Genomic DNA, 26,745 nt, shown 5'->3' on the forward strand with positions numbered 1-26,745 from the left:
CCCCCCAAGCGTCTTTCCTGCGGCTGTTTTACTGCTGGAGTCAGGGGGCAGGAGGCTGATGCTGAAAAATACCAAGTTCTGTAATCATGGTGCTGGGAGGGGTTTGGCTGCAGTCCCTCAGCCCGTGGCTGTGCCCCAGGCTGGATTTGGTGGGATGTACATCCCGCTGGTGGAGCTTGCTGCTGCAGGGGATTAGCGGGGGAAAATAGGTTATTAAGTGTTAAAACGCGATTAGATGTGGCTGGAATATTGCCTGCAACTGCTGTAGCTGGTTCAAAGAATCAAAAGCCTTTGGGCTCCTCTCGCTGTTGATTCCTGCAGGGTTGGCCAAGAGGTGCTGGAGGAATTTGCTGCAAACCCAGGGGAGGTGTAGGACAGGGCTGATATCCTGAAACGGCTGGGGCTGAGCTCTGCCCTCGTGCTGGGCTGCTGGCTCCGGCAAGAGGAGTCTGATTTGATTTCAGCTGACCTTGCCGGGGCTTTGATAGAAGCATTTGAAGTGGTTCACAGGTGCTTGGGGTCGCTGCTGCAGCACTGGTTCTGGTGCTGAGGTCCTCGAATGCTGCTGCCTTTGGGAAGTGGGAAAGGGAGCTCCCAGCAGCATCTCCAGCTGGTTTCCTGTGGCTGACCACAACTGGGCTCCTGTGTTGTGTTTCCTCCACTGCTTTGGCAGCAGGACCAGTGGGAATGGGATGAAGGAAGGACAAGGGTGGGGAAGAGCTGACTTGAAGGCACAAGCTGGAAAACAGAAGTAAGCAGGGATGAAGCTCAGCCTCTACAAGGCTGTTGCACCTTGTCTTAGGTTGCTGAGATGTGTTTTGGGGTCTGATCTCAGGGCTGTAGGATATGGACCCTGATGGGGTGATAAGCAGCCTGTGGGCTAGAACAGAGGTTTTCCCAGTCCTGCAGCACTGGGACATTGCAGCTGGGCAATGGTAACTCGACTGGAATCTGTCTGGAGCCGGGCAGTGCACCAGCCCCTGCAGGGACCTCCCGTGGTCTGTGACCCAGCAGAATTGCAGGTCACCAAGGAGCAGCTTCGGCTGCTAAAAGATTTGGTCATTTACGTTCATTTTGGAGGGAATAAAAATAAATGTGGAAAAGGGAAAAAAAAAAAAGTGGAAGCCTCCCCTTGCTGGTTTGGGGTGTCTTGTCCCACGTGCAGACCATGGGGAAGCTGAGCACTGGGGCTTCCTTGTGGGGTCACAGTGGCTCTGGTTTGCCATGCTGGGCTACAGGACTCCCAGCAGAGATCCAGAGCCAACAGCCAAGGCACGTTGTGCTGGAGATGGTGTTTAACATCACCTGGCAGGAATCCTGCCCTGTTCTCCTCCAACCCTCTCAGTATTCCAGCTCCTGCAGTGCTCTGCCTCTCTGCTCTGTCGTATGCTCCAGTTCCTGGAGTCTCACCTGCTTAAAGCGATTTCTTCCATCAGTGCACAGAGAAGAGGAGAGAGGGAGCTGTTCAGGGCTGTGCAGCACAGCTGTACGCTTCGGTGTTTGCGGCTTCTGATTCTCTCCAGAGCAGAGACGTTGTGGAGGGGTGGGAATTGTGCTGCAGATGATAATGCTGAAGGTTGCTCGGGGTTTTGTAGGGCATTTTCACCATTTCAGAGCCACAGCACCGTGAAGCAACGGGATCTCATGTTATTTCAATGCCTTGGTTTGCTCCCTGAGGAGCGGAGCAGAGAGGCTAAATAGAAATGTGAGAACCTACATGATCTCCTCAGAGGGGTCCTTTGCTCCTGCTCCCGGCTCTGCTGCTTTTCCTTCTGCTCCAGCAGCGTCCCAGCTGGGTTAGCATGGCCAGGTAACATCACCATTTGTTCTCACAGAGGATGCAGAAAGGTCAGGCTCGGATTTGCTAACGATCAGAGTGAGCTTGAGTAACTCTGTCATCCCCCCTTGCTGTCAGCTGTGCCAGAGGGGAGGAGGAGGAGGAGGAGGAGGTCTGTGTCCATGATCCTGGCCCTCTGTGTACTCTCTCCTTGTGAGGGCTGACAGCAGAGCAGGGCACAGCTCGGTTCAGCTCTGTCCTGGCTGCACTGAGACGCTGCTCAGCCCAAGAGAGCTTTAAAATAACACGCAGGGGTGTTCACCCTCCCTCTCTCTCAGGAAAGGTGATTTTCAGGGCTCATTTGCAGATTTGGGTCGTTGCCACTTGTGACAGATCCCAGTTTGTTGGATCTAATTACCAATAACGGGATGGGGTGACCCAGAGGCGTTCCACGAGTTTTTTATTTCATTATCAGTCTCAGTGGAGGCAGAGACGTCAAAGATGGTAAAGCTCATGTCATACCAGCAGAAGCCAAAGTTCTCTTTGTTACCTTTTGAAAGATTTTTTAGGCCTTTAAAAAGATTTTAGCCAATAGGCTGATGCTAAAAGCTTACAAGCATCTACTTAAGCCAGTCAGTAAACACTACATGTACACTTTACAGCATACAATAGTTGCTTGTTTTATAATTTTTTTTGCAGTTCAGAAACTTTCTATGCTCCAAATATTTCAAGGCCTAAAATTCGACTCTGTTTCAAACCTCTGTCTGCGTAAGCTTATTGCAACACTGTGAAAGTCCTCTGCTTTTTCAGTTCCCACAATTCCCCCTCTCGATACAACAAAAACCCCCATTGTTGATATCTCTGTCAATTATTAACTACACTGGGTTGCATAGTTCTACCATAGCGTGTCTTTTCTTATCTAATAAAAGAGCTCTACAAGTTTTCTGCACAAAGTCACATTGCCAAACCTTAAAATCTTTCACTACCCTACTAAACATATATTTTGCTTTTATAAGGCACCTTTTCTGTTTGCTTTAAGCATTTTTATTTTCAACCACAGCAATTCTAACGCTGCAAAAATCCGGTCCGCTCTAAGGATGTAAGTCAAATCCTGTAGTGATTTCTATTTCTTGTTTCGATAAGTCTTGCAGTTCCCACATCAGTCTGCTCCTGGGCAGAGCACACAGTTCTTCTGACAGGAGCTTGCGTTGGGCAGAATACCTAAAAGTTGCTTTGTGGCTTTGGGAATCCCTTTTCTTACCTGCTCTGGCTGGAGAGAGAACCCGGGAGCGAGAGCTTGGGCTGCTGCCTCCTTGAGACGCAGCCCACAGACGTGTGGTTCCAGGGATGTTCGTGTTCCCTGTGCTTTCAAGGAGTCATGTGAGTTATAAATTTATCTTGCTGCCTTTAACGCTCAGCAGAGGCGACAGCAGAACCAGTTGTGAAGACTCGTGTAAGCAAGTGACAGTGACAGGAGACACGGGCAGGAGAGGGAGGGAGCCGGGCGGGCTCTGCTCAGCAAACTTGGCGCTAATTATTCCCAGTTTCTTCCTGAGTGAGTTATAACCCTCTCCCGGGCTGCTGGTGTCATGTTTTGATGTTGTCTGCTGAGCAGCCCCGGATAACTGCAGCTCTTGTAAGCAGCTTGTCAGGATCAGTAGATGCTGGAGCGTGTCTTGCCGGCAGTGCCCGGGATGCTGCTCCAGGAGGAGGGATGAGACTCTTCTCAGGGTCTGAATCCAGAGTTTGCTCCTGTAAAACTCCCTCAAAAGACAAGAAGTTCCCCTCTTCCTGCACTGGTGTGCGGCTGTTATCCAGGCTGTTTTCCCAGGTGCCGGGTGTGGGTCAGAGCGTGGTGTCACCTCCTCAGCGCCAGCTGGGACCTGCAGATCCTGCACGTCCCCAGCGCTTCATCTCCCTGCTGCTGCATCCTGAGCTGGATTCGACTCTCCTGGAGCCTGTGGGTGCCAGCCAGGGGGAAGCCATGTGGAGGAGCAAGCTGGGCAGCTCTTCAGTGCTTGGGGCTCACTTCCAGCCTCTCTGCATCCATCCCTTCCAAAGCCACTCCACGACTCCTCGGAGGCTGGAGCAGCCAGCTGATGCCGTAAGAAGTTGTCTGGTTGGTGCCAAGTGGAGCTGGCTGTTGCTGGGAGCATCTCCTTGGTGAGGAGCTTTGCTGGGAGCTGATGGGCTTTTGATTTCTCCTGGAGGAGCGGGGTTGGCTCTCGGGCTCCCCTGGAAATGATGAGCTCCGGCAGCTCCCACCATTCTCTTCCTCCCTTGTCCAGGCATTGGTGGGGAGAAAGGAGTTAAGGGAGACACCAAAACCAGGTAGAGCCCAGGGTGCAGGGTGGGGGCTTTCTGCCCCAAACATTGCCTTTCGCCAGCTCCTGCTGGACGCTCAGCTGTTGGAATTCTGGAAACTTAGAATTTGGGATTTAACATCCCCAGATAATAAACATCCAACTCCGAACTCGAAACCTACGTTTCCCGTGTATTAATCCCAACCTTGGCAAGGAAAAAAAGAAGCCAGAACCTTCACACTCGGCTGCTCCAAGGGCTCTTGGAAGCAGGTGACACAACACCCAGCAGTGCCATCAGCTCCACTGTGCTGGGGTCGCAGCCCCATGGCCAACACATGGTGTCCTTAATCTGCAGATTTTTAGGAGCAGGCCATTGTTTTGCATGGGTGGAGGAAATGAGAGTTGATAAAAAGCCTCTCCTCCTGCTGGTGTCCTCCCTTCAGCCCCAAACTCTGCATCCATTGTCACGTGCTCTGTGCTCCCATCCTCAACCCACTCGTGGAAGGGGAGTTTAAAGTGGAAGTGTAAAACTTTACTGTCCTTATTAAATTGGAATGAGAGCTGTTGAAATAATGAAAATAAAGGCATCCCTGGGCTTCCACATGACACTGGGGGTTCCTGCCCACTTCTGTGGGGAGCAAAACGCAGATTGGGGCTTTGCAGGGCACAGAGGGGTAAAGAGAGGTGTCAGGGCCTGCTGTTGTAGTGGTTGAGGCTTAATCCACCCGGGGAAAATGTCTCTTCCTGAAGAAGCGCCTGTTTCATGCAATTACTGCTCAGAATTGAATGCCTGCAGGCTTAAGGAGAAGAAAGAAAAAAATGATGCCACCAAAGTTATTGGAAAATGGAAGTGTGAATTCACACATCTTCAACTGGGGCAGCGGTGATGAGGACCTCGGAGCAGGGATGCGTGCTGGCCCCTTCCCTGCTGGCCCTACGTGAGAAGAGACAGGAGCAGCATCCTGTTGCCCTGGCACTCTGTTATCTCCATAAGCAGGGACGCCCGGGGAATGATTAAATCAATTAATTGATTTTCTATAGCTCATAAGGAAGTCAAACGGCTTTTCCGTCAACTCGTGATGAGCCAACACCCCACCATGGCCAGGAGGAATGTTAATGGCTCTTTATGCTTTTATTACCCCTTTTTCACTCCTAAATCAAAATTCATCCTGTGCCCGGGAGGCAGCAGGTACTTCAGAAAATAAAACTAGCACAGTGGGAACCATAGCAGCCTCTGTAAAAGCTGGGTTTTCCCACTGATTTATTTGTTTCTCTGGCTTAAAGGAGAGAGCAGGGCTCGGTTCAGCTCGAGCAGAGATTAGCTGAGGCTCATCCTGCAGCTCTGCCAAGGCCCCCCAACTCTGGGGGCCCTGCTCTGGGCTCTGCTGCTGCTTGGAGGATCTGGCCCCTGGGCTTGCTGGAGATTGATGGGTTTGGAGGAAGGAGATGATTTATTTGCTCCTGGAAGCAGAGTGGCGGGATGCCCAGCACTGTTTGGCCAATCTTTTTTGGCTGAAGGAGAAAGGCTGATCATTTTAGAAGTGTTAAAGGAGCGAGTTCTGCTGTTTCTGAGGCTGAACCTTTTGGGGCAGCTGTGAGCGTGGCCGTGGGCTTGAGTGCTGGAGGGTTGATGGTGGTGCTGAGCCTTCTGGAACCTTCCACTGGCTGGTTTGGGGCTGTGCAAGGGCTGGGTGCAATCCTTCCTTTCCTGCACTGGCTCCTGGTAGTACAATTTTCCCTGGATGAGCAATGGGGACCATTAGGGGGAGATCCAGTTGAGTTAAATGCTGCTGACCTTGGAGAGACACTTCTTTAAACACCACAAACCCAAATGAAGGTTGGGTTTGTGGGTCTGTGGAGTCACTCTGGAGCTGTCTCTGTCCCGTGGGACCCGTGTGTGCTGCTTTTCACCAGAAACTGGAGGTCTCAGCTGCAAATTCAGGGTCCAGCTTTGCCCCCAGTCTCAACAGCATCCACCCCAGTGTGGGGTCCAGCCATGTCCAAGGAGCTCTGGTGTCCTTTGGGCTTTGCTACAGCAGCTGCCCTTGATCCATCCCTGTGCTGGAGCCCTCATGTTTTAGGAAGGTTTTTAAATATAAAATTAAATTTAAAACCAATGTTAATCTTGTAATTTGGAAGCCTGTCCTGCAGTGTGAGGTGTTTGAAGCGCTGCACAACACCTTAAAATGCAATTTAAAACAGTGCTGGCTGGCAATAGAGAGCCAGCTGAAAACTCCCTGCTGCTGCTTTTTTAAAAGAAAAAGTGAAAGGGGGATGAGAAGGAGGAAGAAAGATGTGTTTAAAAAGATAGTAAAACAAATAAAAGCTGAACTGCAGCTTGTGTTGGGGTTGTGTGTATTCATCTCTTCTTCCCCAGGTTCCCAACTCCCCCAGCCCATCTCTAGGGGCTGTGGGGGACAGGAGATGATCCAGCTCCTTTTTCCTGCAGTGATGGCTCATGGCAGGATTTCTGGGATGTCCCCATGTCCCAGAGGGGACATCAGGTCTCCGGTGTGTGTATGGTGGGGTAAGAAGTAATGCAAGCTGGGGGGAACAGCCCTGGGCTCTCCCTTGCTGCAATGAAACGCTCCTGACTGGGAGTGCGAGTGTTGGTATTGTTCGTTTTCCTGCCTTTTCTCATTTGTATGGAAATAGGGAGCGGATGTGTTTGGGTGGAGCTGCAGGCTGTTCCTACAGGGTTTCCTTTGGGAGGGGAGGGACAGGGGGAGCTGGATGGGTGGAAAAGCATCAGGACCCTCTTCTGCAGGCTCAGCTTGGGGTCCTGCAGCTGAGGGAGGGAGGAACGAGACCCCAGAGCCAGCAGGGCTGGGACAGGGACACCTCAGGGTGTTTTCCTGTCACCAGCCTCCTCCAGGAACGCTCCTGGGGCCTCAAGCCAGCGGGAGAACGTGCAGGGTGTGGGGCAGGGGCTGCAGGAGGGAAGCAGAGATGCAGCTCCTTGCTCCTGAAGCTGTTGGCCGTGGATCCCAAGGATGTGGCTTTGCTGTGACAGCCTGGGCAGAGCGGTGCCTGGCTGTAGGGGTGGCGTGAGGCCTCCAGCAGAGATTTCTGGGGCTCGGCGGGGTTATTTCCCACCTGCTGGTGCTGCTTTGGGCAGCACAGCCCGGCCGGGTCTGGCTCCCAGCAGGGAAATCCCGCAGCACATTTGTCCCCCTGCTGCCATGTGTGAGGGGCTGCAGGAAAGCAGGGGGGTCTCCTGAGCCCGGGGAAAGGTTGTAACTGCTGCTGTCACACAGCAGAGCCCCGGCTCAGGTCCTGCCTGGCCGGGTTGTGGCAGTGCTGGAACCAGTCCTGAAGTCCAGAGGGTCTGAGAGAGTGAGGGAAAACACCCCCGAGGCTGCACATTTACACAGGACAACACGGGAGGGATAGATCCAGGAGGAGGTGATAGCAGGAAGGTGGGACATAATCTACTTTACCAGCCAGTGACTTAAGGCTGCTTAATTTGGCTGATTACCAGGGAGCTGCTGGGCTGCCAGGGCTCAGCAGCAGATCGATGCTGCAGCTGGAGCTCTGCTGAGGTGTCCGCTCCACCGGCAGCCCCTGAGCTGCTTCGTGGGCACCTCTGCTGGAACTCCGGAGGCTGAAAATCTCAGCCTTTCTGTGCCAAGGAGCACTGACCCTCAGGCAGGCGCTGCATCTGACCTGAGGCCGTGGAACAGGCTCCCGAAATTGAGCGACGGCACTGGGGTTGTGGGTGTGTAGCTTGAATAGTATTGTGTGATCTCACAGGGGGAAAAACTTGAATTTAAGGTTTTAGTGTAGAGTAATATATATAGGGTGGGATAGAGGATTTTAGGTGTTGTCTGAGTCTTTCTTCTTCACCTTCTTCTTCCTTCTTCTTCATGGTTTCAGGTGGTTTTTTTCTAATTGGGTGAAAAAGGGTTCACATTACGGGCCTTAGGTAGTCATTATTAGGTAATATAATATAATATAATATAATATAATATAATATATTATATTATATTATATTATATTATATTATATTATATTATATTATATTATATTATATTATATTATATTATATTATATTATATTTCTGTGTCATCTCGTTATTGGGCGATTAGCACTTAAATAACCTTCGAAAGCATTAGAGGCATCCGTTTTGCCTTCATTTTCTAACTTACTGGTTAGAGCTCACAACTCGTGGGGCTGTACTGTAGATAAGAATTAATAAACATCGAGTCCGAACACAAAACAGTGACTCCCATGAATTAATCCCAGCTCTAACACGAAGGGAAAAAAACCCAACCCAACCAACACACCTCCACCTGTGTGGCAGCTCCCCGTGTGGCTCCCGGCGCTCTCTTCCTTTGGGGCACTGGCTAAGCAGGTCTGTATTTTCCCTGTCTAACTTAGATTAATCAATCTGTAGCAGTTCAGTGGCAGATGGGGGTGGATTTGCTGGCAGCAGTAACTGGCTGGGAGCCCTTAAGGGATGCGGCCACTCCGTGGGACCTTGTCCATCCCTGGAGCAGCTTCCCCAAAGGGTTGGAGACAGGAGGTGGCCACTGCTGCCAAGCTGAGCCTGGCCTTGGGCTCTCTTGTTTCCAGTTAGTGCTGGGTCTCTGGGCTGTGATTGCAATGGATTATGTGTCAGAGTTAGTCCTTGGCTAGTTGGCTCTTTGGTCTTTTAATCTGCTTGAATCGAAATCGATAGTGAAAGTAAATAGAGGAACATCAGAGGGACAGACAATCAAAGGGCTGGGGCTTTGCTTGCTGGGAAAACGCCAGGGTGAGTGTCGCCGTGGGAGGATGGGACCCCCAGGACAGCCCTGGATGCTACCCCGAGGAGCTGGGCAGTGAGATCTGGGTCTGCCTCAACCCCACCGGAGATCCCCTGGTTCCCTCTGCAATAAATCTTTCAAGGCTGTGCTGCCCTTTTGAGGGGTTTAAGTAGCCTGGAGTTGTCCTTTAAAGGAGAAAACCAAAGCAAACGATGATCTAGATTGAAATTAATGCAGCTGGTGTTTTCAATGGACACGGGTAATATCTCACTATCTCTGAGCTGCAGTACAAGCCGGGGGTTTGCTGTTGTGGGATGGCCAGGCAGGGTGTGACAGGGCTGAGAAGGGAGGGGACCCACATTGGGAATACAGTGTGGGAAATACTGTGTTTGGAATGTCAGGGAGATGCTTTGGTGCTGCTCACATGGGTCTGTGGAGATGTGGCTTGAGGCTGTGCCTTGGTCTCCCCACAGGAGGGCAAGGGAGGCTTTTGCTGCCCTTGAAATAACTTGGGTTTGGGTGGAAATCTGGGGTTTTTTTCCCCTCATCTCAGCATGAAGCTGTCGGTGAGAAGTGTGAGGCTCCCCGAGCAGGATGGGGCTGAGTGACCCAGGGATGGGAGCTGCCATCAGGGAGGTTTCAGTCACTCCAAGTGGCTAAAGGGATGATGTGGTTTAAGCCCAGGTGGAAATGAAGCCCCACGAGGCCACTCTGTCAACCCTCCTCCCCCATCCCTGTGGAACAGGGAGGAACACTGGAGTAAAACTTGTATGTTGAGAAAAGTTTATGCATTGAAAATAAAGTAAAATACATTATAAATTACAATGATAACAAAAAGGAAACAAACAAGTGATGCACAGTGCAATTGCTCACCACCCACTGACTAATGCCAGAACCCCCTTCCTCCTTCTTCCCCCACTTTATACCCTGTGGAGACATTTCCCTGTGCTCTGGGAGCCTTTAAACATGGTGTGGGATACCCCTTTGGGTCCCCTGTCCTGGCTGTGTCATCTCCCAAGCACCCCCAGCTTCCTCACCAGCCTGGCAGAGTGAAAAGCAGCAAAAGCCTTGGCTCTGTGTGAGCCCTGCTCAGCAACAACAAAAACATCTCTGTAAAATCAACCCTGTGCTCAGCACAATTCCAAAACACAGCCACTGGGAAAAAAAAATTAACTCTACCCCAGCTGAAACCAGCACTTGGGGATATGCCCCAAAATGCTCTCTTTATTTTCCCGAGGGGTTTAACTCCCTTTGAGCAGCTCAGCCCAAGCATCCCAGGGCCTGTGTGACAGGGTGACATCCTCCACGCCCCATCTGTGCTTGGGAAGTGCTGGGTGGAGAGGGCTCCCAACGTGGGCAGTGGCGGAGGATGCTCAGGATCCCAAAAATGTGGAAAGCACAAGGAAACTCCTTCCCGTCTGCTCCTGTCCCTGTGGCACAACCTGGGCTTTGCCAGCACCACTTCACACCAGCCCCACTGGTGCCAGCCCTGTGCTGGACTGCCCAGCAGGGTGTCCCCTGCACTAGAGATGCTCCTTTCTCCTTTCTCCACTCCTGCATGGTCAGAGAAACACAGAATATTCTGCGTTGGGAGGGATCCACAAGGATCGTTGAGCTCCACTGAACTTCACCTTTGAATTCAGGTTGGCACACACAACAAAACTCCCCTGAATGCTCATCCTGGCTCCCGTTCTGGAGGTTCCAGGGGGAGGTGCTGGCAGGGGGTGACACCTGCTCACGGCTGCCTTCACTCCAAGGAGGTGTTTTAAAGACAAGTGCATCATTAGTGAATTCCCTTGGGTTTCAACCCATCCAAATTTGAGCATATTGGCTGTTGACTATTCCACTGGTTTCACAGAGCAGCTATTCCTTCTTCCACAAGACATCACCCTTAGGGGTAGCTTTCCTTTTTTTCCCCTGATTTCATCCAATTACTTAGCTGTGTGCTCTTCAGAAGCCCCATAAATAATTCTCCTCCCTCTGCTGTGTTTACCAGCGTGTCTCATGAAATCCGGTAAGATATGATTGATTGCAATCATTATTTCCTAGTGCTGCTATGAAAACCTCTGTCAGTTCAGTGATTGCCTGGAAAGCGTGGCTGCCACTCAGGAAAACTGTCAAAACCCTGTCATACTTTAACAAACTCCAATTAATCTGTCGGTTGGGTTTACTTGTATTTGCTGTCCCATCATTGCTGGTTATCAGGGGAAATTAGAATATTTTTCCTTTCTAATTAGCAGAAAGTTGGCTTTGTTTTTTGAAAGAAAGTGGTTTTCAGGGGTGTTTAATTTTTCAGAAGTGTTTTGCTGGGGTTTTGTGCCGTTGAGGTGGGTTTGGGTTTATCCTGGCTGCCTGCAGTGCTGTGGGTAAAGTCTCCTTGGGGATCTTCATCATTGACTTTAGGGAGAAGCCTGAGGTCCTGGCCAGGATCTCCTCCATCCTCTGGATCCCATCCCTGGCTCAGGCAGCTGAGCAGCCCTGGGTGGAAGTCTGAGTCTCTGTTTCAGGTTAACAAATTAATCCTGGCTCTTGCATTTTTAAAAGAGTCGCTTCAGCACTTTTCCTCCTTTCTTCTGGTTTTAATGAGACACACTTTCCAAGAGATGTAATAATCATTGCCAAAAATGTCAGGCCGTTGTTAGCTTCCTTAAGCTGCTGGAAAAACAACAACAACAACAACAACAACAAAGACCAGGAACAGAAAGAGAGAGGTGTTGATGCGGAAGAGCTTCGGCTTCATCTCCAAGTGCCAGGGGAGGGCTGGGGGAGATGTGTCCTGCCACAGCTCTGCTCTCTGGCAGGCTGCCCCAAAAGATAATGCAGGGAAAGCTGGGATTTTTTTTACTATTTTTAGTTAGTATTTGGGATTTTTTTTTTTTAATTTCTTTGAGAAGGAATATCTCGGCTCACTGTTGACAGCAAAGCTCAGAGCTCTGCTGTTGGAAAGCATCCTGCAATGGCTCAAAACCAGCTGGGAATTGGATGGTGGCAGGGACAGGTGGGGAGATCTCAGGGAAATTCAGGGGAGCCAGTGGGAATGTCAGGGGCCAGGCTGGTGGTGAGGTGCAGAGCTGGGGCCTGTGGCTCCAGTTGCTGCTGGCTTTTCTGGGATCCACAGGGAAGTGGATTTGTGCCTGGTGGGGATATCATTGTTCCTCGTTAGTGATTTGGGAGCAGAGCTGACTTGTCAGCTGTGCTTCTGTGATGAAGGCTTGGAGCAAGCATCCTTGCCTGGACTGCCAGGAAATCTCCACCTCCATTGCCTTCCCGGGCACAATCCTTGTGTCTTCCTGGCAAACCATCACAACCTGAACCCCCAAACAAGCTGGGATCCAAACCCCCAGGCCGGGATGGACTCTTCCCATGGGAATCTGGTGGTTGTGGTTTCAGCCTTTCTGGCCAGCTGTAGGGGTTGGGTCAGGTCCTTTTCCTGACCTCCAGCCTCACCTGCTGCAGCACAGGAGCATCCAAGAGGGATTGGTAATCCCTGTCTCACTCAAGAACTGAGTCGAAGGTCTAAGCTCTGACCTCCTGACCATGCTGGGACGTCACAGCCGGAGCAAATTCTGAGTAGAAATCCCCATTTGGGGGATGGTCAGTCCTGGGATGGACAAGAGGGTGTTTGGGGCTGCAACCCATGAACACAGCCCAGATGCGGGAGGGACGTCACTGGAATGGGCTCAGTCTATGGACAAATAACTAAAGTGGATGTTCTGATTTAAGCCCATGTCAGAGCTGTTCTATTCCCTTGGCTGTGCCTTTTCCTGATTTGCTCTGCTGTGTTTAGGGCGGCCCTTGTCAGAACGGAGCTCCGGGTTCCAAGATTCCACTCTTTTACCCCCAGAGCATCATTTAATTGCAGGCTCATTTAGTGCTGCTGCTTTTCAGTGGGACAGGCTGTGACTTTTCTGTCACCCAGGGGACAGGGTGACCTTCCTGCTGGGATGGGCACAGGTGGCTCCTGTGTTCCCAAACCCACCCAGGAAGGTCGGGGCTGCGCAAGACCTCAGGCACCCACTGATTCAAGCAGAAATCACTGACTTCTTGCCATAGAACTGAGGGAATGTTTGGGGAAGAGCCCAGTTTCAATCTCCATGAATGGTGGTTTGTCCTCTTTTTTTTTTTTTTTTTTTTTTTGAGGAATTGCTTTCGCTCTCAATGTTTCTTCTGTTTTGTTAGATAGCGTCAGGAAAAATAATGTGCTGCTGATAATCTCAGCTGAGCGTGGAAGGCAGCCTTTGGCGAGGTCTGGCTGGCCCAGAGTCAGCTCCTTGGAGGGGTTAAGGGTTGGCTCACAACCCTGTGCTCGTGTGCCGTGCGTCCGACGGAGCCGCGGCGATCCGATGTTATCCCAGCGCCCGCCGGGGTGAGAACCTGCCAGGGGAGTGCGAGGGGCTGGAGCCTCCAGTTCAGCTGCAGTGCCAGTGCAGCCTTCCCTGGGAAGCAGCTTCCCCAACCCCTGGGAGCTGTGGCTGAAGAGCGGCTGGATAAATTCCAGGGGAGTGGGGATGGAGCCGGGGCTGCAGCTCTGCAGCAGCAGGAGCTGTCACGGTGCCCCTGATCCCACCACGGCCATACCTTGCTCTCATCTGAGCACCCAAACCACCCAGACCCCACACTGAGCCCCCTGTGCTGTTCAACGTGCTCAGACAGCTCCTGTGGCGAGGAGAAGCCCATGCCAGGGCTGTCCCTGGCACACAATGACATTGGGATGCCCCGATCCATCCCACTGCCCTGGCAGTGCCAGGGGAAGGGATCCCAAACTCCCTCTGGCTTTGCAAGACCAGCCGTGCATCTGTTTGGAGGTGCATGAGGTGTCCCTAAGACCTGACAGCCACCTGATGGCCACCCAAGGACGTCTGGCAGCCGCTCTCCTTCCCAGTGCCGCCCCCCTGGCTCCTGCTGCTCCCTAAATTAAATATGTGCTGCCTCTTGGAAAGCACATGTGAGTGGAACGGCAGAGATAAGCTAAACGGGAGAGGTTCAGGGGATTATGCACTGATTAAGTTATTACCAACGTGAAATGAACCGAGCTGAGATGAAACAGGAGCTTTATTTTCTGTTCCCTGGCTCCGGGCTCAGGCTGCCTGTCAGTAGATGGCAAATCAAGCTGGGAACCAGGAGCTCCTGGATCTCCCCTGTGCTTTCCATGTGGCAGCAGGTCAGTGCCATGCAGACCCATAGGAAACCGTGTTAAATAGGGCTGGGAATTGGGGGCCTTCCCTGCTGCAGGTGGTTCTGAGATGCAGCACTTGAGCCGGGCTGCATTCCAGTGCTGGGTCACCCAGTCCACTGCAGATTTGGGCAGAATTTTTTTTCCTTTCTGTAGCAGGAAAATCTGGTGCTGCTGGGAGGATGTGCTGGGGGAGGATCACCTCTTTGCTTAGTTTCTCATGTTTGTCCTTAAGCATCCCCTGCAGGCTACTGTCAAAGGCAGGATGCTGGGCTAGGTGGAGAGTGAGAAATAGAAGTGTCAAATGAAAGGTTGTTTGGTTGGTGCTTGGGGCTAAAGTCAGTTTGCCACAAGCCCTCGGGACAGGCTGGATCAGGTGGGTAAGTCAGGAGTTCACGCCTGGTGAAGGGGCTGGATCCAGGGCTGAGACAACCACTGGCTACCCTGAGCTGGAGGAGCTCAGTTGGATTTGGGCAGGGATTTACCCTGCTTGGGCAGGACGATGGGGCTGTGGGGCAGAGCCAGGGAGGGGACACTGGGGACAGCAGGGCACGGAGATGGCCCATACACCACCGAGCCCACCCGTGGGGCTGGGGAGCACAGGAGCACGGGCAGCTGTGGGGCTGGAGCTGTGGGCAGGGGGTGCCGTGGGTGGGCTCTGTCAGTGCCAGCCGTGGCCGTGTCTCAGCTGCTCTCTGTGTGCTGCAGTGATGGGCGCGCTCGAGTCCCGAGGGGTGCTGCGGAGGATGAGCGACATGCTGGAGCTGCTGATGAAGAGGATGGACATCCTGGCCAGGCTGGAGAACAGCACTGACTTCCACAAAGGGGATGAAGCACGATTCCCTCTGGACAGGTCAGTCAGACCCTGTGGAGCAGCGCTGGGCGTGGGGGCTTTGCAGGAGCAGAATAACCCGATGTGCCGAGCTGCTCTGAGAGGGTGGCGGTGCTCAAAGGGATGTGGGGCTTGGGGAGATCTTTTTTAGTGTCATTTGCCACGTCTGGAACCTTTTCTTTTGGGATTTCTGAACTGACTGTGATTTTTAGGGTTAGTGGTCACAGCCCCATGCTCTCCAGGGTTCAAGAAGCATTTGCACTATGCTCTCAGGCACACTGTGTGATTTTTGGGGCTGTCCTGTGCAGGGCCAGGAGCTGGACTCACTGATCCTTATGGGTCTCTTCTAACTTGGTGTGTTCTACGATTCCATGATTTCCTGAAGCAGCAGTCTCGACCGCAGGTGTGGCAGTGCCTGCACTGCTGTGCTGTGGTGCAGCTGGAGGTGGGACTTGCCGAGGGCTGGAGCAGCACCTGGTGTGTGGGATGTGCTCCCTGAGCTCAGGGACACTTGCTCTGTGCCTGTACTCCTTGGGTAGCTGTGGAGCTGGTGGTTGTTTGGAATCCAGGGCTGATGTGCTCAGCCTTGGAGTTGGGCAAGGTTTAAAACGTGCAGAAGGGCTTAAAATGATGCCCTGGCTCCCTGTGATGCACATCTCAGCTGGCAGCGTGAGAGATGCCATCAGGCCTTCCTGTCATGGCACACTGATTTGCTAAAGAGACATTTTCCCGTGCTCTGGGAGCCTTTAAACATCCACTGATACTAATTTGAGTGTCAGGCCAGGAGCTGCACCAATGGTAACTGGTGGTGGGGGAGCAGAGATGAGAAACCACAGGGGCAGCACTTGAGACAAACCTGACAGTGTGGAAAAGATGCCAGAGTGGATTTTGCTCAGGTGGAGCCTCGGGTGACACAGGAGAGGTGGATGGCAGGGATGTGACATGCAGGGGTCACCCCTGCCCTGTTCTGTGCTGACAGGAGCTGTGGTGCATCCTGCTGGATCCCACATAACATTCCCACCTCCACTTCCCGCCATCACTGCGCTTTTCCCTGCTCCCATGAGCATTTCCATCCCTCTCCCTCGCTTTCCTCACGAGCCTCTTTTGTGCCTATAGTGGAAAACAGAGTAAGTGAGCCTGTAATTAAAGGCTGAGCTCTGCCACAGTACCTGCACACCTGAGCTGGAGCTGCACAGGCAGCCGTGGAGTGCGTGGTCCTGCCTTTTATGTAGCATCATTTCCAGCACTGAGAAAATATAATTTGCCTCAGCCATGGTAGGTGCTGGGGATTTTGTCATTCCGAGGCTGGCTGGTACCCAAGCAAATGAGATCAGCTATAATCCCAGAGAGGAGTGGACAGGGCTATTACAGCCAGCCACTGGAAGGCCCTTGCTCACATTTAACGATTTTCTTGGCCAATCTTGTGTTAAAAAGAACTGGTAATTTCAGGTGATGGTTGTTTCTCCACACCAGCAGCCAAGAGATAAACTCAAAAGTGTTTCTGTGGGCTGGCAGCAATGGCTGCAGATGGACGTGTGGTGTTTGAGATCTGCTGTGTGAGTGATGACTCCGGGACCATCACTTGGAGAGACCAGAGAGGATGGGAGCTGATGGACCCTCATCAAATGAGCCTCATGTTTTGTGCGTGTGCTCAGATGGGCCTGAGGGGTTGAGATTACAGATGTCCTAATTTTCAGGAACCGCAAAGTCAGGGGCGATGAGTTTATCACCTTTTGCCCCTTATAAATCACCCCTAAAGAGAAATCAATTCTCTTCACTTGATTCTGCAGCCAAACCCATCTGTCTCCTCTCCTGTTCTCACCTGGCCTCTGAAGATCCGGTTCTGGTCATGGGGCAGAGCATCTCCAGGTGAAGCAGCCACCATGGGGGAGTTTCTCATGGGTGGGATTTTGCTGTGACAGTCCCTAATGAAGCACTGGCAGCATTTGCCAACACTTGGGAAGCATTTCCTGAGCTCTCCCTTCCTTCCCTGCAGCCCTGGGTCTGCCTGAGGGCTGTGGCCAGTGGGGATGTGGAAGTGTAGGAAGTGTTACAGCTGTTCTGGGTCTCAGCAGGTTCGAGTGGCTCCACCTCTGCTGCCACATCCAGGGTGGCCTTTCTTGGCTTGTCCTGGTCCCTGCTGCCCTTTGAGGGGTGCACGAGGCAGCTGGAAGGGTCTGAGCAGAGCCTGGCTCTGTGCTGATCCCACAGCTTTGGGTGCTCTCTGGAGCTGAGCAGAGCATCCCGGGGGGAATCCAGAAGCGGCTGGTGTGAAACCCTGTGGAGTCTGTGTGCTGAGGTCCCTGTCCCTTTGAGGGGAACCAGCTGCAGCCCTGGGGATTGGGGTGAGGTGGGATTGGGCACCTCCAGCTGCACCAGGACCCAGCAATGACTCCCGGATCCAGATCAGCCCCACGGAGACAGCCGGGTGCTGCTCCTCAGTGGGATCCCGGGATTCCACCACGGGCTTGTCTCCTTCCCTCCCTGCCTCTGTCTCTTTGATCACCAGTGACCGACTTGAGGCTGTCAGGGAAAGATAATACAATTAAAGGGTGCTAATTTCAAAGGGATTTCAGTCTTCAAAGCGTTCCTGCTTGGCACGGCTGCCGCCCTCGTCTTCTCCCCGCTCAGCACAGCTGCCAGCGTGGGCTTTGCGGTTCCAGCTGCCCAAAAGTGGATTCAGTCTTGTTTTTACAAAGTGTTCTCCTGCTTAAGGCTGGATCTCCAATGGATTCAGGAGGGCTGGGTTTTGCAGAGCCCAGGCTGAGGGGGAGGAGGTGAAGGCTTTGCTGAGCTTTATGGAATAACCTGCGAGCACAGCACCGCTCCAGAAGAGGCTTGGGGTGGCTTTACCCCTTGGAAAGTGCAAGGAAAAGTCTGTATGCACGGGGTGGAATTAATGTCCTGCCTTAGAAAGCCTCAGCTTTCCAAACTGAATGTTGCTCCAAAATCTTTCTTGCTCCATAGGGGCTGTCCGATTGAATATTCCACAGGCGCCTCCATTCCTAGCCCTCCAGCCCTGTGGAAACTCTCGGAAAACCCGAATGTCCCACTCCAAGTTTCTTCCCCTTAGAAGAGCTGCCCAAAGGTTTTGTGGGCTGTCACGCTGGGACAAGGGCACAGGCTGCACCTGTGAACCCCAGGTGGTGCTGGATCCCTTCTCCAGCCCTGCCTGGGCTCCCTGCTGCCTGCATCCTGCCCGCACCCTGCCCATGCTGGGAAGGGAAGGATGGATTCCCTAACGAGGGCGAGCAGCCTGCCAGTCAGCTGCGGGAAAATCAATACTGCTGTTAATTGAATGCAACCCTCGTAAATCATCAGAGGGGAAGGAAATTAGGAGTACTTATGGAAGCCTCCCGGAGAGCTGTTTACTGGGCAAGGGAAACATTAGTTTGCAGGGGAAGTGTTGATCTCTTGCTGAAAAGTGTTTGGGAGGGAGGGGAGGAGGGGGTCTGGAGTGGCTGACCCAAGCTGGCACTGTAACCCAGCAGTGCTGGGGCTTGGAGAAGCGCTTTTCCAGGAGCTGGGCCGCCCCTGCCCACCTCATCCCACAGGGACACGCCAGAGGAGAAGGCTGGGGTGTGCAGCACTGGCATCCCCGGTCATCCCTCTCCCCCACATGGTGGTTATCCTGCAAAGGGTGTTATTTGCTAACGACTGATTAATCTTCAAGCTTAATTACTGCCAAGGCTCAGTTAATTTCCACACACTTTAAGTATTTGTTCTTGTAATCATTACATGACTCCATATTCCCCCAGTAATTAAAAGTCTCGCAATATGACACTAAATGGATGATGTTCCTGCATCCTGCCAGCCTGGCTCTATTAATTCCTGAATTGTTGCTGGTGGTGAGCTGGCTGCAGTGAAATCACTGCCAGATGCTGTGGTCTCCTGCTGCCCAGGTGAACCTGGGGCAGTCTTGGACCCCTCTGTGAGTGGCCTCCCCATCTCCTCGGCAAACTGAGGGGGCTGCTGCAAGGGGAGGGGGTGAAAGCTGTTCAGAGCAGCCCAGGGAAGGTAAGACCCATTCTGTGGTCCAGCCTGGCTTTGCTGGGTGTTGTTCTGCTGAGCTGAGCTCTGCTGCGGGAGCAGGGGTGCATCAGAAGACAGGCGCCTTCCTCTCCCTGACTCGCCTTCCTCACAGGTCCCAGGGCCCATTCCGTCCTGGCAGAGGTGAGGAGTTGTTTCTTGCCAGCTCCTGAGGATGTCTCCAGCCTGGCCCTGGGTGATTTCAATGCTGCTTGGGCACAGTGTGGGACTCACTGCCTGTCTGGAGTCCCCATCAGGATCAGGAGAGGATGTAAATGGGGGAATTCAGGCCTGGGCAGCTGAGATAAATCGCTTTTCTCTGGAAGGCAGAGCAGGATCCACCCGTGCATCCCACATTTCCAGAGGGGCTGTGGGCTCATGGAAGAGCCCCACAGCCCAATGGTGCTGAGCAGCACCAGCATGGGGATAGGGCAGGTGCCAAGGTGTGCCCAGGTCACTCACACCCTCCCCTCCTGCTCCCAGGCTTTCACCTCCCCCAGCACCTCCTGCTCAATATTCTGAAACTAATCCTGCAATAGGCTTTGCCTTCTGCTTATTTGGTTTATTTTAATTTAATTTTTATTTATTACACTTATTTTTTATTTTATGTCATGCCGAATCATCGACACACCAGGGGCTCCTCTATCACAGGGCTGGCAAATGAGGTTTCTTGGTGATTGAGACCTGCGGTCACTGGTGGTTTTGTGCTGTGGCTGGTTTTGCCCTGGGTGACTGTACAGGGGCAGGGCTGGGGCACTGGTGATGTGGGGCTGCCTTTACCCAACTGTGTGTCTGCTTTACCCTACAGGGTAAATCAGAGCCTGTTAACCTCCATCAGATTCCCTGATTTTGGGGCAGCTGGGAGCAAACAGAAGGTTGGGCTCGTGGAAACACAGCCTGCCAAAATACCCCTGCTAAAATTAAACAGAGCATGAGCACCAAACACACAGCTGGCAAAGGAAATGGGGGGCTGGGGAATGTATCTTGCCCCAGGTGATCCTCTGCCCCAAGGATTCTGATCAAAACTGGTGGTTTTGGTCTCACTTTTAGGCAGGTCCCTCTTAGTCAAGACTGTGAGGCTGGCAGTGCGTTCCCAGCTCTCTGAAGGTGGTTTCTCCCAGGCTGCATCAGGCTACTCAAGCCTGTAGATAAATATGTCTGATTTATGCCCCAACAAAGTGGTGATCCTGTAACCCTCCTTTTCCCTGATCCCTTGTGCTCCCATAAATAAACCCACAGCTGCCTGGCCCTGTGGCTCTGAGGGTCAGGAGGAAAATGAAGGTTTGGGCTTGTGGCTTCAGCTTCGTGCTCTGCTTGGGGAAGATCTCAAAGCACTTGATAGCATTGATAAAATATTTTAATTACTGTTGCTGGTTATACTTTGCTGACTGTTCCAGTGACCTACAGGGTTTGGTCGGAAAGCTGGTTTCCATCATTTTTTTCATAAATTTTGTTGCCAGCTCACTGAAATGTCAGTGTCCTCCCCTGGGGTGTGCAGCTGTGGGCTTTGGGTTGGCTCAGGGTCTCTTAGAAAAGTATTTGTGTGAGAAATATCACCCACAATCAGCTGACATGAAAACAAATGGAGGTAGTTTAGGGAGTTAAATGCTCCTGTATTTATTAAGTGATTTATTATGTAACGTGGTGTTGGGGCAGTTCAATCAGGGCTCTGCCCAAGCATCATCTGGTATTTGCTTCAAATGAGTTTCTAAGGAATTCTCCCATCCCAAGTCATGTTCTCTGGGATATTTTCCCAGGGTGAATTCCCAGTGAGCACAAACATGGCCAGAGTGAACTCAGCTCTTTACTCCGGTGTTCATGGAGGGGAGACTGAGCTGTTTGTGTCACCCTGAGGTGGAAAACATTGGGAGGCACAGAGACCCCAGAAATTACACTGGGAGCAAACACTGCCCTCCGATTTATTAAAAAATATTTCTATTTCATTTTAATTTCTCATCCAGTTGACTGGCAGGAGCAGCCTGTGAAGAATAAACCCACTCCTCAGTGACGTGGGCCTTCTCACACGTGCAAAGCCAGGTGCCACATCCCTGTCCTTGTCTGGTGTCAGGAAAGGCACCGAGGTGCTGAGTGACCTGGCAGAGCCCACGCCAGGGGGGAGCAAAGCAGCGAGCCCTGTGCCTCAGCCCCTGCACTTTTCCCCCCTCTAATGCTACTCTAAATTTCTACCATGCTGATCACAAGCTGAGCTTTGGGCTTTTGCTCTGCTCCCTGGGGGTCGGAGCCCTTCCCAAGCGGGGCAGGATGTGCTGCCCTCCCACCACAAGGACCAGCAGCTCAGTCCAAGGCAAAGCTGCTCATCCAAGCTCAGGGGAACAGCACTGGAGTGATGAGGATTAAATCCAGGATTACAAGGCCAATAAATACAAACAGCACAGCTGAGCCTCCTGAGCTGGGCACCTGCCCTGGCCACTGCTGCCTCTGCTGCTACACCCCCCGCGCTGGGGTTGTCTGTCAGGGGGCTGTGACACAAATTTTAGACAGAGCATCAGCCACCCAATGACCCCCCTGGGTCTGTGTCCTGCCTTCTCCCACATGGGCAGCCCTGGCTTCTGGATTTTTGGATACAACCCATCTCAGAGAGGATGTGGAGATACCCACAAAGGCATGGATCTCCCAAAAGTGGTTTTCCTCCAGCATGGATGAGTTTTACTTGTATTCTCTTATGTTAGTGGAGCAAAGCTTTCCATTTCTCCATCTTCCTGGACACTTACATGACTTTTTTCAGTTACCCAGTGTTGGATCTAATCACCATTAACGGGACGGGGCAACCCAGAGGCGTTCCATGAGTTTTTTATTTCATTATCAGTCTCAGTGAAGGCAGAGACGTCAAAGATGGTAAAACTCATGTCATAACAACAGAAGCCAAAGTTCTCTTTGTTACAAGGCCTTTTAAAAGTTTTTTAGCCAATAGGCTGATGCTAAAAGCTTACAAGCATCTACTTAAGTCAATCACTAAACACTACCGTACACCTTACAGCATACAATAGTTGTTTGTTTTATATTTTTTGCAGCTCAGAAACTTTCTATGCTCCAAATATTTCAAGGCCTAAATTTCAACTCTGTTTCAAACCTCTATCCATGTAAGCCTATTGCAACACTGTGAAAGTCCTCTGCTTTTTCAGTTCCCACAGTCCAGCACTGGGATGAGGGCATTTCCCCACATCCCTGAGACCCCTCAGCTTTCCAGCCACCGAGTTGGTGACTTCACAGAGTTGGGTGACTCTGAGCCTTTTCCATTGGAGGGGGTTGGGGATGAAGGGGCAGATGGATGGATGGAAGAGCAGCCTGAGCCCTGAGGGTGACCCGCTGGAGATGCCCTTGGGGCTCATTTCTCCTGGAGATACCCCAGCTGTTTTAACACCTCACAGGCTGCAGCAGGAACCAGGAGGGAGGGAAAGATCCTTTTCCCTTGGCCATCAGTGCTGCCTGTGGGATTTCAGCTCCCTGTCCTGGAGACTGAGGCTGTTGTGGGGCTGGGTGTGATTTGTCTCCCCAGAGCAGTGAAACAGCACCAGCCCTGGTTCTTTCTGCTCTGCTTTAGGTCTTTGGGCAAAAACTTAAAAAAAAAAATATTTAAAGAGGCAAATGGCAGCAGAGACACTGGATGTGAGCAAGTGGAAATCCTTTGGTAAACTGCTCTGTGCAAATGCTGAATTTGTTGATGTATTATCTTCAGAACATCTGCTTTTCTCCATCTGTGTTGGTCTTCCCAAAGCCATGGCTTTCACAAGTTAATAACAAGAAATATTGGACGAGCAAGCAAATATGTTTAGGGCTTGTATTATGAAGACAACACACAAAGAGAAAGAGATTCATCTTTTCATAATGCCACTTTTATAAAAGGCAATAAAAATACAGTGGCTTGTAAAGGGATAAACAGGCTGAATCCGAGCTGGTGCTGCAGAGTTGGGGACAAGAGCAAAGTGAAGGGAACCAAATTAATGCATAAAAAAAGTGTCGGAAAACCCAACCTCCAGCTATATTCTATGGCAAATGATCTGTCAGTGGGGAAAGATACATCTTAATAGCAGTTTTTGAGAGGAGATGAATACTGTATACAGAGCATTATAAGGCACAGTGTGATCTGAATCTTAATCAACGGGGGAAATATAAATCTGAGAATAATAAAGACGAAATCAATATTGATGGTTAGGAGTAAAAGTACTGTATTTGCTGTAGTAAACGGTTTTAAGGTCCCAGGGAAAAAATTGTTCTAGAAAAGCCATGATAATTTAGTGTAGTTTCAATTGCTGGCACAGTGCCAGCACATTTTGGTGACATTTAGCGTGTCGCTATGGAAAAATTTAAGAAGCAAGAAGGGAAAAGGCAAAAAGCTGCTCCCCGGGCAGTGGTGATGCTGGAAGAAAGGAGATTTTTTTTTTCTGCTGGGCTGGCAAGGGCTGTGCTGGCATCCTGGCTTGGGTACCCGGTGGGATATTCCTGCTCTGCTGAGCTATCCTTGCGCAGAATAAACCACTTACCTTGTCCTTCCTGGTGCCTCCAGTTACTACCAACAAGGCATCAGACTCCTACGAGGCACACAGAACCTTTTCGCGTTGGAGATACACCTTTAAACACCTTATTTTCTTGTCCCCTGCCTGGGTGACAAATTGCCGCGCTGATAGTTGGTGTAACTTACGCTTAACCTGCTTGTCACCTCCTTAATGCCTCGCACGAAATTTGCTGCTCCCGTGATGGCCTTGTTACCCAGCAGACACAAACACTGGGACCTGTCAGTGCTCTCAGCTGGGAGCGTGGCTCTTCTCCCCGGGCGTGAAATCCCTGGCTCAGAGTCACCAGGGTTTGGAGGCAGCCAGATTGACATGCAAGGGTGGGGAGCGTGGGAGAGCCGAGCCTGGTTCTGTGTTTTCTACTTTTCTACCTTTCTCCCTCTCCTTTCTCGTGCTCCAAGAGTCGCGGTGGGCCTTTTTAGTGTCGTTTTCCAGTAATCCTCCGTGTTTTGGGGAAAGCCTTGTGATGCTCACGCGATGCCTGGCTTGTTCGGAGGACTGGAGTGTGATGCTCAGAAGCCCATTTTGCATCTAAGGGCTTTGAGGTGAAACCGTTGTGTTTGGGGAGCAGTTGTAGCTTCACAAAAGCTGGCACAGAGGCTGGGCCAGCTCCATCACCCAGCACTGCGGCTGCCAGGCAGGACAAGGCTGAGCTGGAAGAAAGCCATTTATTTATGACAACGATCCTGATTTTTGTTTGGAGCGTTTTTGTGGCTGCCCAGCGCTCAGCCCTGGCTGAGCTGAGGCCTGGAGGTCATCAGTGAGGAGGTGGGGGCTGAGGTTGTTGTTGATTTTTGAAGCTCACCTGGTTCCTTGGGTGTTTGGGAGCAAGTGAGAACTGGGATAGCTTCTGGGAAGAGGCAGAAGCCAGACTGTGAGCTAACCTCAGTGCTCTGAGGGGTGAGAGCAGTGCTGCCGTGGCTGTGGTCATCCTCTCTCCTTGCCACGAGTGATGGAGAAACCTGGGGAGCATCTTCACCAAGCCCACCTCCTTTTCCTGTTGAAAACAGGAGTTTGGGCTCACTGGCTCTAAATTCACTGCATCCACGTCACGTTTCATCCTAAATTGCCCATCCCAGGTGTTTACTGAGTGCCTCTGCATCACCTGTAGGGTCTGATGGCTGCTTGCTGGTGGAAAAAGGGTTGCAGAAACGGGGGTTTGCGAGCTTTCAGACCAGGACAATTTTATCTCCTCGGAGCCATGCTGACAAGCAGAGCTTATCTCAGGTTATTTTTGTGCCCATGTTTTCCCAGGGCCTCACGAGCAGCCTCCCTGCTGCAGCGGTTACAGCAGGATACCTGGGGTTTATTCTCTGCAAAGGTTGGAAGTGACTCGGGGGCAATGGTGTCCTCTGCATTTAATTATTATTTCTTAAAAGCCCAAGATCAGTGGCTCCCTGTGGAGATATGCAGCCTGAATATTGATGGTCGTAAACCATGCCAGAAGGAAAAATGCGGGCTGCTCGCTGCTGGCAAATGAACTTTAAATCAACAGCCGAGGCAGTGTCGGTTCATAAAACCAGGATTTTTTTAGCCTTGAGGACAGAGGTACTTTAAATCCCAGCCTTTGGGTTCACTGATCCGCTGGAGAACAAACATAAAACTTCGCCATGAAGGACCTGACATCAGCACATATTTTTTGTGCCACGAGTGTTCAAGGTAGCCCTTTTGGTTTTGCTCACTGCGTGTGACATTCCCTTGTATTATAACGACCTCGGCGGCGGCGGGAGGGAAAACTTACGACCCAAAAGCTGCAGAAGGGGAAATTATTCACTGGGATAACTCACTGGGACGTGGTGGCTGCTTGTGGTGGAGGTGGCAGGAGAGGCATTGGAGTGGGAGGGCTTGCTCCTTGTCCTCAGCCTCTTTACAGGGTCTGTTTTCCTGTTTACATGAGTTCAATGGGGCTGTTCACCCAGGACACTGTTGATTCCAAGTTTGATTCCATGGAAGCACGGGCAGCTATCCAAGCTGGTGGGATCTGACCTCAAGCCTTGGGGGAAGGTGCCTGTGGGCTTTGTCCCTGTCCCTGCACAGCCCTGGCTGCTGCTCCTTGCTGGGGTCCTGGAAGTCCACTCACCTGAATCTCAGAGTCACTGAGGTTGGAAAACACCTCTGCTATCATCGAGTCCAAGCAGTTAACCCTGCACTGCCAAGTTCATCGCTGAACCACATCTGGGTATTCTGGGGACACTTCCAGGGATGATGATTCCACTGCTTCCCTGGGCAGACTCTTCCAGTGCCTGGCCTCACTTTCAGTGAAGGAATTTTTCCTGATATCCAAACTAAACCTCCCCAGGTGCAACGTGAGGCTGTTTTGTCTTGTCCTATCACTTGTTCCTTGGGAGGAGAAACTGATCCCCACCTTGGCTGGGTGGGCTGGCTCAGGACATCCACGTGTCCTGTGTGTTTTTCATCACTCTGCTCCAAGCCCACAAACTTCCTCAGCCCTCCTCAGTTTGACCCTCTTTTCTCTGTTTTTTTATTCTTTTCCTCTTTTTTTTTTTTCCTCCCCCCCCCGAGCACAGCTTCCCACTGCAAGGCCAACAATCACAGCAGAGGATTTTCAAACACAGCGCATCTGAAATAAGAAAAAATTTTTATTTTCCCCCCAGTCTATTTAATATTTTCCCTGCATAAAATGCACAGGTGGATCCACGTTTAACAGCACGCTGCAAAAAAAGGCGGAATATGTACAAAATACAGATTTAAATAGGTTTTCAATCAAACCTCCTGGAAGGCAATGACTTCTTTGCCTGTTAAATGCTGAGCCAGGCATTCCCATGTTTCATCCTGAGGCTAAGTTCAACCTGCTGGCAGCTTCCAAGAGCATGGATTTAGTTTTTAGTGTCACCACGGGGGAGACACCAAGTTCTCAGGGGTGTTTTGCTCTCTTTCCCAGGTTCCAGCCAGCAGCTGGGTTGATGGAGAGGATCCAGGCCATAGCTCAGAACGTGTCGGACATTGCAGTGAAGGTGGATCAGATCCTCCGGAACAGCCTCCTGAATGGGAAAGGTGAGTGGTCCTGGGGGTCCCCCTGCTCCAAACCCCCTCTGTGTTTTCCCGTGCCCGTGGGAAGATCCGACCATGACAAGTTTGGTAAAAATCTCAGAAATGGAGGCTGGTCTTGAGGCTGCCTTCCTTGGGAAACTCGTGCCTGCCAGGGGGAAGAGTGGTGACAAATCTGAGTGGTTGACAGGAATAAATGCCAGGAAATTAAATGCAAAATTAAAAGTGAGGAGCAGTGCCAGCACAAGCACCTGGATAGAAAAATTTGGTGGTTTGGATCCAAATTCACAGGGGCTGGGATTCAACACCAGGAGAGACATTCCCATCCCACTGTGGCACTGC

The 26,745-nt window shown here is 51.5% G+C and overlaps 1 protein-coding gene across 1 annotated transcript in view; it reads left to right on the forward strand.

Moving 5' to 3' along the window:
* The window catches only part of MGAT5B (alpha-1,6-mannosylglycoprotein 6-beta-N-acetylglucosaminyltransferase B), a 67,688-nt gene that overhangs the window by 10,779 nt on the left and 30,164 nt on the right, over window positions 1–26,745 (forward strand). The window contains exons 3-4 of the mRNA XM_066200589.1: window positions 14,710–14,854; window positions 26,297–26,409. Of these exons, the coding sequence (XP_066056686.1) occupies window positions 14,710–14,854; window positions 26,297–26,409 (258 nt within the window). The remainder of the gene's footprint in view (window positions 1–14,709; window positions 14,855–26,296; window positions 26,410–26,745) is intronic.

The sequence above is a fragment of the Chamaea fasciata genome, unplaced genomic scaffold, assembly GCF_029207755.1.
Source record: "Chamaea fasciata isolate MVZ Bird 193981 ecotype frontalis unplaced genomic scaffold, bChaFas1.0.hap1 SCAF_19, whole genome shotgun sequence".
In the NCBI taxonomy this organism is placed as follows: Eukaryota; Metazoa; Chordata; class Aves; order Passeriformes; family Sylviidae; genus Chamaea; species Chamaea fasciata.